General features: G+C 47.1%; 1 protein-coding gene across 1 annotated transcript in view; it reads left to right on the top strand.

The window, feature by feature from the left end:
• Positions 1 to 12,200: 12,200 nt before the first annotated feature.
• Positions 12,201 to 13,750, top strand: part of LOC140388540 (semaphorin-3F-like) — a 135,234-nt gene continuing 133,684 nt past the window's right edge. The window contains exon 1 of the mRNA XM_072472912.1: positions 12,201 to 12,360. Coding sequence (XP_072329013.1) covers positions 12,271 to 12,360 — 90 coding nt within the window. The 5' untranslated portion in view covers positions 12,201 to 12,270. The remainder of the gene's footprint in view (positions 12,361 to 13,750) is intronic.

Here is a 13,750-nt window from a genome sequence, read left to right as displayed (position 1 = left end):
GATTGCGTAGAAACATTTCTTGTTTTTCTCTCACCTATAAGGAAGCTTCTCTTTGCTACCAAGCAGCCTTTACCACAACCTCAAACCTGCACTACCTGTTTGAATGTAGGTCATTAGGTCATTGTGACATAGAAGGAGGTCATCAAAGCTCATAGAGCTGTTTCCTTGTTCACGATTCCCTCATGGTTAACGTGCAGGTTCAATCAGCAGTTAGGAAGGCAAATGCAATGTTAACATTCATGTCAAGAGGCCTAGAAGGCAAGACCAGGGATGTACTTCTGAGGTTGTATGAGGCTCTGGTCAGACCCCATTTGGAGTATTGTGAGCAGTTTGGGGCCCCGTATCTAAGGAAGGACGCGCTGGCCTTGGAAAGGTCCAGAGGAGGTTCACAAGAATGATCCCTGGAATGAATTGCTTGTCGTATGAGGAACGGTTGAGGACTCTGGGTCTGTACTCGTTGGAGTTTAGAAGGATGAGGGGGGATCTTACTGAAAATTACAGGATACTGCGAGGCCTGGATAGAGTGGACCTGGAGAGGATGTTTCCACTTGTAGGAAAAACTAGAACCAGAGGACACTATCTCATACTGAAGGGACAATCCTTTAAAACAGAGATGAGGAGGAATTTCTTCAGCCAGAGGGTGGTGAATCTGTGGAATTCTTTGCAGCAGAAGGCTGTGCAGGCCAAATCACTGAATGTCTTTCAGACAGAGATAGATAGGTTCTTGATTAATAAGGGGATCAGGGGTTATGGGGAGAAGGCAGGAGAATGGGGATGAGAAAATATCAGCCATGATTGAATGGCGGACCAGACTCTATGGGCCGAGTGGCCTAATTCTGCCTAAGATAGGATGCTTTCTATGGTACATCTAGAGAAATTGGTCAGAGTTGTTATGGACATGCCAAATTTCCTTAATTTCCTGAAGAAGTATAGACGCTGTTGTGCTTCCTTGGTCGTAGCATCGATGTGGGTGGATAGTTATACCTAGAACCTGAAGCTGTTAACCATCTCCACCTGAGCACCATTGATACAGATAGATATTCACTTTGAGAAGATGTCACATGATATGTCGCGGGTTATATCACTGTGTGCTAGGAATTGCTCTGACTGCTTTATGTAAATGACATTGAAACTGCATCTGTGAACTTTTCTCATCAAATAGTGCACTTCACATGTGTGTGTGTGTGTGTGTGTGTGTGTGTGTGTGTGTGATTTCACTGGAAATTGCAAACATAGGAAGCCTGCACAAAGACATTTGTGCCATTGTTATTTATAATGACCAGTGCTACAGATCAGAGGAGATTCTGTAATCCTGTTTCCCAAGTTTAAAGGCCCTGCAAGCAATGGGTTACTGAATCATTCCTCTGCTGAACAGAGGGAGCTTACTCTTACGTTCTGTGTCACTGGCCATTCAACTCACGTTTATCCTCATTTCCCTGTGTTGCTAAGTCTTTGCTTCTGGTGTCTGTCTCTATCTGTAATGCACCAATCAAAGGGCAGTACGGTAGCACAAGTGGCTAGCACTGTGGCTTCACATCGCCAGGGTCACAGGTTCGCTTCCCCACTGGGTCACCGTCTGTGCGGAGTCTGCACGTTCTCCCCGTCTCTGCGTGGTTTTCCTCTGGGTGCTCCGGTTTCCTCTCACTGTCCAAAGACGTGCAGGTTAGTTGGATTGGGCATGCTAAAATTGCCATTAGTGTCCAAAAAAGGTTAGACGGGATTATTGGGTTACGGGGATAGGGTGGAAGTGAGGGCTTAAGTTGGTCGGTGCAGACTAGATTGGCCGAATGGCCTCCTTCTGCACTGTATGTTCTAAGTTCTATGTAAACCAGGAAATTTGCACCGGGGACACTAAAAGTCATTCCACATGCTGTTTGGTTGGAATTGCCCATCAGGTAACTACATAGGAATTGGCACCACCATGCAATAACCTGTTAAGATAGGTGGTCAGTATGCACTTGTCTACTCATGTGGCACATTCACTCCACACTGCAATTGTGGTCTCCTCTTGGCCTCCAACTGTTACACCATCTGGTGCCGAAAAGACCCCACATCAATTGCCTCAGTACTGCAGTGAACTGAAAATATTTATACTTGACCTCTGCAGACAAAAGGAACATGCCCAGGCATTTCACCTTTTTGGAAATAACGAAAAGCAATTTTCTCAAAAATGGCAAGAGTGTCCGGTACTGACTGAAAACCAATGTGTTTCATCCACAGGGCACTGCTCAGCCATATCTTTCACCATGACGGTGAGGCTACACTCACCTCTGAGCCCCCAGCATGGTCATCAAGACTGGTGTCCGTTTTTGGAACCCTGCAGTGATTCCATGCCAGCGGGCGCAACTTATGGTGAACCCGGAAACATTGGCGTAAAGCCATTTTTGAATATTAAAAGCCATTCAAATGCATGGTAGTCAGGTTCACGCCCTCGGTTACGTCACTGGCAGGGGCCAGGGAAGATCTCACAGTGAGATCTCCCCAGAGCAAATCACATCATGGCCTTCTCACAAGGGTTAGCGGCCATAACAGGATTTGTGTCCGTGGGGAATGGGGCCAGAAAATCGCCGCCAATAGTTTCCTGGTGCACTTTGCATGGCAATTAATTGCGTTAACCAATCAGAGTCAAGTTGACAACCAATCAGCAATCTTTTCTTATCTAATGTAGATTGCGGTAGCCTTTGACATTTGACATTCTTACATCCGTCCTGAGTGCATGGCAAAAATCTTTGACAGCTTGTCTCTTTCTTCTGCAATATGAAAATGTAATCCTTTTTATTATGTAACATTCACAACTCCTCCTTCTCCTCCTCACACCCTTCAAAAACCTGTCCCTATTCATATATTTTGAGGCCACACGACCCCTGTTTATCAGCAGTAAGCAAAAAGCAGTATCAGTATATTCCCCGGCCAAAGCTTCTTTGTGAGGAGCCTCATGTAGAGAAGAATTCAAGAACTGCACTGAAATGGATGGTGCTTAAAGGGCAGATATGACTACACGGTGAGTATTGAATACCATTCAATCCTGCCAATCAATTTGTTTCCCCCACCCTGCTCCATCGACCTTCCAACTCAGTAAGGAGTCAATGGTCTTTAAATGTTTTGCACATTGTGGCATCGTTCAGGGAAAAGAAAGAACCAGAATAGGCCTGTGCCTTTTACCACCATCGAGAACATTAACTGTGGGCGAGGCTGTAAACTGTGTGTGTGAAACGGAACTGAAAATCAGGAGGGATTCTCAAAACAATAAGCTTTGAAATTCCCTCCCTGACCCTCCTCCCTTCTGTACCTCCGCCACCTCCGTTAAGATGTTCCTTAAACCGTAAGATGTTCTCTTTGACCAAACATTCAGTTACATGTCCTAATATTTGCGTGTTTCATTTTGTCTGGAATCGATCCTATGAAGCATCTTTTTTGACATCTTTGTGCTTCAAAAGGTGCTATACAAACGCAACTTGTGTTGTAAAAATGTATACTGATTCACTATCGCCCATCTCATAATATCTCACAAAGTCGAAGCTATCACTATTTTGTGCAAGTGATGTGACAATGAGTGTCAACACAATTTACTCCAATGTAACATTTTTAAAAAGAAATAGAATCAGCCAAACACTTTAAACTACCGCTCCTTAATCCGTATGTTACAGAGAAGTGAACTCCAGGGTGTTGAGTCCAGTAAAGCTCATTATGCCCTTGTCTGTGCTCACATTTAGACCTGTCAGTATTGAACCCAGACTTGATCAGGTGTCAAATGTTACAAAGGAGTCGAGCAGAAAATTTGCTGTTGCACTTTACCGGGTGGTGGAGAGCAGGAGAATATTACCCTTTCACCCCTGGCATCCTGGGTTCAAATTCAGGCCAGGGTGAAGGACAAAGGCCTCCACTCTCTGATTGGGGAAACTGGGTGGCACAGGGGATGAGAGCTGAGTATTTAGTTTCCGCTCTGGAAAGTGGGATCAGGTTCCATCACAGAGACGGGAATGAAAGTCTCTCTTTCCTCTCTCCATATCTGGCACAAATTTCCATGGTGTGCTGTGCTCGAAGTTTCACCCGAACGATTTGGATCCTGAAAGCAGCCCGGATGGAAGGAACAATTGTCTTGTCTCACTGCTCCTGTTCAGGGGTATAGTCAGGTTGTGACTTAAGTGAGGTGGTAATCTCAGCGCAGTTTCCAGTGAATATGAGCTGCCGTGTGCAAACAAACCTCTTGTTTTGATACTAATTGTCGCGGGGATCCTCTTACACCAGTGCGCGTGTGGGATGTAAGTGACAATTAAACATTGTGACCCTCGGCAGCTTCCTGTACCTATTTCCTTTTGTGTTTCGAACTGTTTCATACAAAATAGCTTTGTTCCCCTCCCCAGCCTCCTCTCAGAAAAGGTGCGTGCCATCTGTTCCTGGCGCAGTCCGCAACATCAATTTTGTGATCAAAACGAGGCAGCCTCGGCCACCATAGGGTCTGTAAGCATAACCCCCCCCACACACACACACACACACACACACTCCCCAACCTCTGGTACAGGTGGTGCTACCCTTCCAGGAAGGATTTGTGCTCCTGCCACTGGGAATTGTGGTTTTTGTGGGGATTAAAGGGCTCGGTGAATAGATTTCCAGATTCTGCCAGCCTCCACACCTGTGCCCAGAGCTAGGGTTTCACCAGCTGTGCAGCACCACCCAAGGTTTGGATTAGGGCTCCGGGAAATTGGAATAGCAGACACTCTCCCAGTATCATTAGACCCGAGAAATACAAGAAAGGTTGAGTTCCTGTCCTTTGTAAATTAGTTATAGTTACAGGGTCTCTCAGCCCTTTGTTCTCTGTCTAATATTGACACATTGTGCCATAATAGAGAACTGACCCAGGTGATCCTACAACTAAGCTGTCAATCCTCGAACAGTCAATGTCACTGATGAACCATTTTAGTGGGTGATTTAAAGAGGAATGCTCGACATCAGTGCCATATTTTAAAGAGAGATATTCGCCGTAAGGGCACCTTTTAAAGAGAGACTTTTTTTGCAAAAATATACTTTATTCATAAAATGTCTGAAAGAGACATTATGAAACATTTCAAATTGTCACAACAAAAAAGTGCAGTGGTGTTCATATTTTCTCCAGAGATCAAGATGTGCTCTGAGGTGCTTCAATTCAGTAATGAGAACATTGCAAACATTTCAATATTTTCGTTACAGAGAGTACAATTCTGTTCACTTAGATACAACGGCCATGTTGCACTCTGCGGTGCTTCAATACAGTTACATCCAATTTGGGTTAAGCACACAGTCCTATGGTTACCAGCCCCTAGGTGTACATTTGCTGTAATGCCTCACAGAGTGCACTTTCCCCATAGTGCCTTGGTGGCGGCTGCCCCAAGCTGGAGTGGGTCCCTCAGCACGTAGTCCTAGACCTTGGAATGTGCCAGTCTGCAACACTCGGTCGAGGACGATTCCTTTCACTGGAAGATCAGCAAGTTTCGGGCAGACCAAAGAGCTTCTTTTACCGAGTTGATGACCCTCCAGCAGCAGTTGATGTTTGTCTCAGTGTGTATCCCTGGGAACAAGTCCTGCATCACGGCATTAGGGCAGCACGGTAGCATAGTGGTTAGAACAATTGCTTCACAGCTCCAGGGTCCCAGGTTCGATTCCCGGCTTGGGTCACTGTCTGTGCGGAGTCTCTCTGTGCACGTTCTCCCTGTGTCTGCGTGGGTTTCCTCCGGGTGCTCCGGTTTCCTCCCACAGTCCAAAGATGTGCAGGTTAGGTGGATTGGCCTTAGTGTCCAAAATTGCCCTTAGTGTTGGGTGGGGTTACTGGGTTATGGGGATAGGGTGGAGGTGTTGACCTTGGCTAGGGTGCTCTTTCCAAGAGCCGGTGCAGACTCAATGGGCCGAATGGCCTCCTTCTACACTGTAAATTCTATGATGATCACAGAGGTGCTCAGGGTGAGCCTTGACAAATACCACTGCATCTCTCGCCAGTAAGCCTCACTCTTTGCCTTGGGGGCCTCCAAGCTCTACTTCTGGTTCAGTGTCCATTCCGTGGAGCAGGATGAAAACCCCTCGTCCATGTCTGAGGAGCCCAAACCGAAAGTGCAATGTTGGAAGCATGTACACGGAGTACACTTGGTTTACCTGTATCTGTGCAAATTCGGGGGAGTGGGTTCTTGGAGTACATTCAGGATTGTAGCAGGCGGTGGAGTCTGAATGAGGAATGAATTCAGCGAGTGTGTACATGCTAACAAAGAGAGTGACAGCCTTCTCTGTCGAGCCTTCAAAGCTCCAAAGCTGAAGAGCAGCTCAGCAGAAAGAGGGAGGTCACTCTGCAGATATTGGAAAGGTCAATGGCACATCGCTTTGGTGCTTCTTCTCCGTCTGACACCATGCTTTCACAGACTTTATTCAAACAAATTAATATAAAAAGTGTGCAGACGATAAAGGGAGCTGGAGGCCTGCCTGGAATTTATGGTGCGCTTGCTATCTCCCTCGTTCTGTGAGAGGCTTTATGTTTTGACAGTAATTGTAGCCGCAGTGACCCCTGATGTGAGGGAGCATATTTCTGCTTTTGTCTGTGAGATTAAAAAATTGTGATTGTACATTATAAATGAGAACATGAAATGTAGGGTCACCTACCAGATAAGTGTTCAGCAAATAATTACATGAGGTAACTTCAAGCCACAAACATCTATAATGTTTTATGCTGGTATTCACCTGAATAGTCTTCAGTTTACATTCCCCTCGCTCTCACTCAATACACTTGATTAGAGCTGAAAGGGGGTAATAAAGGAGGTCTTAGAGTGAGGAAAGACACCTCCCTTCCCTACCACTTTTGCTAACCTGTGAAAATAAATACAAAGCCACCAAAGAATATACTGGATGCCACAGTTCCTCTGAGACAAATTTGTTTTGTATTAGGAGACCACAGCCAATTCTCAGCTGTGAAAATAGAGGCGCTGGGTGACACAATGTATGAGAACGCTCACCTTTCACCTCTGGGACTTGGGTTTGAATGTAACCCAGACAGAGTGGATGAAAGTCTCCTCTATTTCTCTACCCCCCTCGCTGATGGGTGACTGACTGGTACAGTGTGCTCGAATGCTGCCCTTTCACCTCTCGGTCTCGAGTCTGATCGTTGGTCCTTTAGAAAGGGAGAAATATTCCTTGCTCTCTCTCTCTCTCTCTCTCTAGACTTCCGAGGTCTGAGCACGAGTCTGAGACCAAGGCTGGGAAGATGGAAAGTTCTCCCTCTCTTTGAATACTGTTCAAAATTAAAGGGCGGAAGGGAGTTTCATGCCTGTGCAACACTGTTGGCTCCACGACTGTTACTAAATTAAATGATAAGCTTCAGACAATGCACAGAGCAGAAATGAGGTCAGATTGGGAAGAACTAAAATTCTCCGCAAGATGCCAAGAACTTGGATTCAAGTTCTGAGCCTGAATGACATTAATGCCTGCAGGAAACGTTCTAAATATAACTCAGTTTTATAGAGAAGGCATAATTTCTGCTCTGATAACTTTTAATTGTTACGATATACTGACGATCTGAGGTCTGCACATCCTAGCCTCCAATGTCTGTACATGTCATGTAAACCTATCACACTGTAATTAGACATTTCTGACAATGGAGGTGCCATCACACTGGCAGAGGGTGGCATGGCCACACAATCATTTTAAAATAGGCTCTGTCCATTTCAAATGTGGGTGGATAAGTTTAATAATGGAACTTCAAGGATTCTACATGCAATGTTAAATTAGGATTGAGCTACATCTCTGTCCCCTGATCTAATTTAAAAAAAAAAAATTTAGAGTACCCAATTATTTATTTTTCCGATTGAGGGGCAATTTAGCGTGGCCAGTCCACCTAACCTGCACATTTTTGGGTTGTGGGGGTGAAACCCTCGCAGACACGGGGAGAATGTGCAAACTCCACACGGACAGTGAGCCCAGGGCCGGGATTCGAACCCGGGTCCTCAGCGCCGCAGTCCCAGTGTTAACCACTGCGCCATGTGCCACCCCGTCCCCTGATCTAATTGACCCTCACCCTCCTTCCCTCAGCATTCATTAACATCGAATCACAGTTTGGAGGCCATTTGGAGCATCATGTCTGTGCGGGTCCTCTGCAGGTGCAACGCGTCTCGTCCCATTCCGCTGTCTTTTCCTTACAGCCCCATAAACCTTCTCTCTTCAGATCATGATCCAAGTCTCCTTTGAATGCCATGATTGAATCTGTCTCCACCACACTCTCAGAAAGTTAATTCCAGACCCTAACCACGCACATACAGAAAGGTGTTCCCTCCTGTCGTCGCTGTTTCCTTTGCCAACCACCTGTTACATGCAATATCAGGAAGATTGGCAAGTAACAACTAGCTTTTTTCAAAAACGATTACGAGTCCACGCAGTTTCAAAATATTACGGCATTTGAAAGCACAGACAGCTCCATTTCAATCAGCTGAATGCAACGACTGGAATTCTCCGGCCATTGCCATTCACTCCCCACCCCCCCCCCCCCTCTCCCCGGCAGGTTTCCCGCTGGCCTGGGGTGGCACCGAGAAACAGGCGGCTTTGGGACCGGAGAATTCAGCTCGGCATACACGATGCTTCAAAGATTTTATTCTCAATTGTGTCTGAGGGAGGAATCACCACCATTTTATATGTCTAGTCAGGTTGTAATACCGAATAATCTCGGAACTGCTTCTTGGGTCCTTATTGTTTCCAACTTGCTAGTGGGGTTATTTGTGGTGGTAGACAGATTTTTAAAATGTCCTCGATTCAGGTGGAGTCAAAGTAGAATTGCCAACTCCAGTTGGACATATTCCCAGAGGCTTACAGCTCTGACCCCCCAGTTGTCCCGTGCTCCAGTGGCTGGTCGTCCAGCAGGCTTCCAACCACGCGGTTCACTCATTTGTTCGGTCACGATCCTATGGTAATTTCTTCCTCTCCCTTGGGTTGCCTGCAGTCTCCAGAACTATCCTGAAGGGTTGGCAATCTCCAGATAGCGGTCAGCAGCTGCAGCGTTTCTCCCCACTTCCTTACCTTGGGTCACCCACCTCCAACTGCCAACCCCATTGCAAAACCAGGGCCCGGCCTAGTCTGTGAGGCTGAATACTACACTCCCCGTGCCACAGTTACCAACTGAACCGTCAGAGGAGCAAGCCCGTAGCCTGTGTGCGTCAAAGCCTCATTTTTATTGAGCAAAAATATATTGTTTATATTTCTAACTTGACCTAAATTGCAGGGTTAAAAATCCTGTTTTTTCTTTGAAGCAAAAGGCTACACAACAAAGCTCTCATTCATGTGTGCAGCTTACACAGGCTTGCTCACAACATCTTGTAGCTCTCTGGTTCCACTATAATGAGTTATTTGGTGAAAGTATGATGGATGTAATGCAAGTAATAATAATTATTATCATCGCTATTAGCTGCTGTGCAAGGTATGTTTATGCAACTGAAACTTCCTCTCTGAACCTGCAGGGTATTTACAACTGAGTGATGACTTTAAAGGGGAAATCACACAGCTTATAGGCACAAAACAGGTGAAAGGAATTCTAATTAACTTCTCGCAAGGAAGACCCAGTGTCAGAGGCCCTTTAAAAACAGGGACACATTTGTGAATGGGCTGTAACATATAGCCTCCATTACTGTGTGACTTCACTGACCTCCAGTAACACGGAGCTATTGCAGGCTGACCCCACCGTAACACAGAGCCATATTGTAAAATGATTGACTGACCCCACATAATACTGGGCGAGTGACTGACCCCCGTGGAAATGCAGACCTATTATTTTCTGATTGACAAACCCCCCCACAGAAACACAGTAACCTGGATTCTCAGCCTGAACTCTTCGATGAGTGGGTGGCGAGTTCCCAATGCACTGCAGCCTCCCTGCCTCTTTAGCCCTGCATGTTTTCTGAATCATGGTGAAGGTGGCATGATTATATACAAAGTGGGTCCCCGCCGCTATTTTAACTAAATATTATTGTCCACCCCAGTGCCAGATCTGCCAGTAAAACATGACAATGCATCCAGGGCAAGGAAAGGTATAGAAATTAATCTATTTTGGATCTGTTTTCATTACTGGGTTTGTCAGGAATAAGAGAAGTGCAGCTCCTGGTTTGAAACCCTGGGACTCACCTGCCTCAGCTTTCCGCCTCTACCCCAAGCACGATGTTCTCCCAAGGCTGCCCCCAAGGAATTACTTAACCGCCAAGGACCGTTCCTTTGGGTTCCCAGAGACAACTTTCTAAAGCCTGCAGTCCTGCTCCCACTGACCAGTTGGCACTTTCTGCTGGGCTCAGACTTTGTGGTAATTCAAAATCCTTCTGTGTACATTTATAGTGAGAACAACCAATGTAAACTTATCACCCTGATAGACATGGGGCGGGATTCTCCGCAATCGGCGCGATGTCCGCCGACCAGCGCCAAAAACGGCGCGAATCAGTCCGGCATCGCGCCGCCCCAAAGGTGCGTAATCCTCCGCATCTTGAGGGGCCGAGCCCTAACCTTGAGGGGCTGGCGGGAAAGGCCTTTGGTGCCCCGCCAGCTGGCGCGAAACTGACTTTGCCGTGCGGCGCATGCGCGGGAGCGTCAGCGGCCGCTCACGGCATCCCCGCGCATGCGCAGTGGAGGGGGTCTCTTCCGCCTCCGCCATAGTGAAGACCATGGCGAAGGCGGATGGAAAAGAGTGCCCCCACGGCACAGGCCCGCCCGCGGGCCAGGCCACCGTGGGGGCACCCCCCAGGGCCAAATCGCCCCACGCTCCCCCCAGGACCCCGGAGCCCGCCCGCGCCGCCTTGTCCCGCCGGAAAGAGAGGTGGTTTGATTCTCGCCGGCGGGACAGGCATTCCAGCAGCCGGACTTCGGCCCATCGCGGGCCAGAGAATCGCCGGGGGCCCCGCCAACCGGCGCGGCGCGATTCCCACCCCCGCCGAATATCCGGTGCCGGAGAATTCGGCAACCGGCGGGGGCGGCATTCACGCCAGCTCCCGGCGATTCTCCGACCCGGCGGGGGTGTCGGAGAATCCCGCCCATGTTTTTGGTCTCTCAGGGAATCAATGCGTACAGGGAGCAGACGGGAAAGTGGAGTTGTAGCCTAAAGTCAGCCACTATCGTAATGACCGGCAGGACAGGCCGGGTGGGCCCCGTGGTCTATTCCTGCTCCTATTTGTTGTGTTCTTCTGGCACTGTAGTACCTTAGCTTTGTGTCTCCTGGCCCCTCAGCCCATACAGACAAATGTCTTTCTTCTAACCAGCTCCACCTCTCTGCTTTCCAAATTGTGGTAATTTTTACTGTTTGATTTGAATAATATCAAATCGAAGTTTTATTTAAGATGAAGGACATCACACATGACTTTATCTGGGATTATGGTGACATGGGAGCACCCGGAGGAAACTCGCGCAGACACGGGGAGACCATACAAACTCCAACAGTCACCCAAGGCAGGAATTGAATCCGGGTCCCTGGCACTTCAAGTGCCAGGGACCCGGGTTCAATTCCTGCCTTGGGTGACTGTTGGAGTTTGTATGTTCTCCCCGTGTCTGCGTGAGTTTCCACCGGGAGCTCCGGTTTCCTCCTAGAGTACAAAGATGTGCAGGTTAGGTGGATTGGCCATGATAAATTGGCCCTAGGTGGGGTTACAGGGATAGTGTGGGGTTTGAGTCCAGGTAGGGAGCTCTTTCAGAGGGCCGGTGCAGACTCAATGGGCCGAATAGCCTCCTTCTGCACTGTAGAAATTCTATGATTCTATGACTGCTTGACAAGGTCCAATTAACACCCTGAACCCAACTTTGCTTAAAGACTACACTACACTAGGCCTTAACTTCAGTTAACTACTGCAGGGCATCAACCCCTAACCATACATTCCTCTGTATTGGTGATTGCCCTGATGTGCCTGTCAGTGCTGAGAGTTAGAGACAATGGAAATCTATAAACCTAATTTCCTGTACAATTGCTCCAGGCAACAATGGCAGCAGTTCACCCTTAATATATGGCTTTCCTGCCCCGAGCTAGGTTGAGGGTGTTTCATTTTGATGCCTGATGTTGCTGTCAAAATAAATTGTCAGACGGTTCTAGTACACTGTAAGACGGATTGTTTGCTCAAGGTGAAAGCATTACTGTTCCCAATCTCTCTCTTCAGTGGCTCTCAATTGTGCACTTTGGTTTTTCAGTTAGCCCCTGTTTTCTGAATGTGTCTTTTCCCTTCTCACCCTACAGAACTACAGCATTCGAACACAGCGCGCCACTACACTCTCCTGCAGAACACCACTGACTACCGCATTCTGCTGATGGACGAAGATCATGACCGTATGTACGTGGGCACCAAGGACTATATCGTCTCGCTGGACCTGCACAACATCAACCGGGAGCCTTTATTAGTAAGAGAATGTAGTAAACCCTTTGGCCTCAAACTGTTCTCCTTCAACTCCTTCAAAAAAGCTTACTTTGTGCAAAAAATCTAAAGATAGTCAAACACATCCAACCTTGTCAGAGTATGTCCCACCCCTCTATTGATTGCATTAATTCAGGTTGTCTCCAGGTGGTGCAGGGTGGGGTGGGGGGAGAGGGGGGCCTCATTACAGTGATTTGTAAACAGTGGGTAGTACCTTTGCCTCTGAGTCAGACGTTATACGTTCCAGTCTGACTTCAGCATGCTATCCAGGCTGACACTCAAGTGCAGTATTGAGACAGATTTTTAATCAGGAAGGGAAGCGAGGATTATGGAGATGAGGCGGGAAGGTGGAGTTGAGGATTATCACATCAGATCAGTCATGATTTCATTGATTGGAGAAGAATCAATGGGCTGAATGGCCTCATTCTGCTTCTACGTCTTCTGGTTTTATGGACTGAGGAGGCTCTGCACTGTTGGAGGTCCCGCTTTCTGTTCCAGGCAGCGGGTGGTTGAGGGTGTTGCTTGACCTGACTGCCTGCCTCTGTTCCATGGTGACGTCAGCGTCTGAGTGTCCCGGGAGAGCGAGCATGTGGTGTCCACTGGCACATCTGAGGCCTTCTGTCACCAGCGGGTTCTGCCGGGAGTGCATCATCATCCCCCAAAAGTTTTCACTGAAGCTTTTGTTTTAAGTTATAGTACCCCTTTCAAAAGGTTGATCATTAGTTAATTGGTTTATTGTGTAACCAAATGGAATAAAGAGACAAAACTGCAAGTACTCCTTTATAGAGATTGTTTATTTGTTTAGCGATACTTCAAAGGAGCATAACAGACACTTATTGACACTGGCGGTGTAATGTAGAGTTAGGAGCTATACTTTTATAATGTTTCACTCTGGGAGTGAATCTTAAAGATTGACTTTGGGTCTCCTCCTTCAACAACTGGTGGTACGAGGTTTTACATGGTGGTGAAGGTTGCAGACCACGAGTTTGTTTTATGACAGACGATTACAAGCAGATTAGCTTTTGTGAGGAATGTGTAAAACAAGTGTAAATTGTCAGGATTTGACTACACACTGCCGTCCTCAGAGTCTGAACCTTATGAAGTGGATATGTGGACACAGGTTAGGTCCCTACCGAAGAGGAAGAAAAGTATGGCCTTGGCATGCTCGCTTCCTAACGAAAGTAAGATGAGAAGCAAAGTATTTTGCGCGCTAAATGCCCGTCTGTTGGATACTGAGGATCAATTTGAATATTTACGATGCATGGTCAGACTTTGAAAGATTTTGGAAGATGGACAGTTATTATATATAGTTAATATATTATGGGCTCTAACAGAGTGTATAGACAATTGCAGAAGTTCAATTTGGAGATCCCAGG

The sequence above is a fragment of the Scyliorhinus torazame genome, chromosome 13, assembly GCF_047496885.1.
Source record: "Scyliorhinus torazame isolate Kashiwa2021f chromosome 13, sScyTor2.1, whole genome shotgun sequence".
Lineage (NCBI taxonomy): Eukaryota > Metazoa > Chordata > Chondrichthyes > Carcharhiniformes > Scyliorhinidae > Scyliorhinus > Scyliorhinus torazame.
Note: the sequence above shows the minus strand (reverse complement) of the source record. Positions and strands in the feature narration are given on the sequence as shown.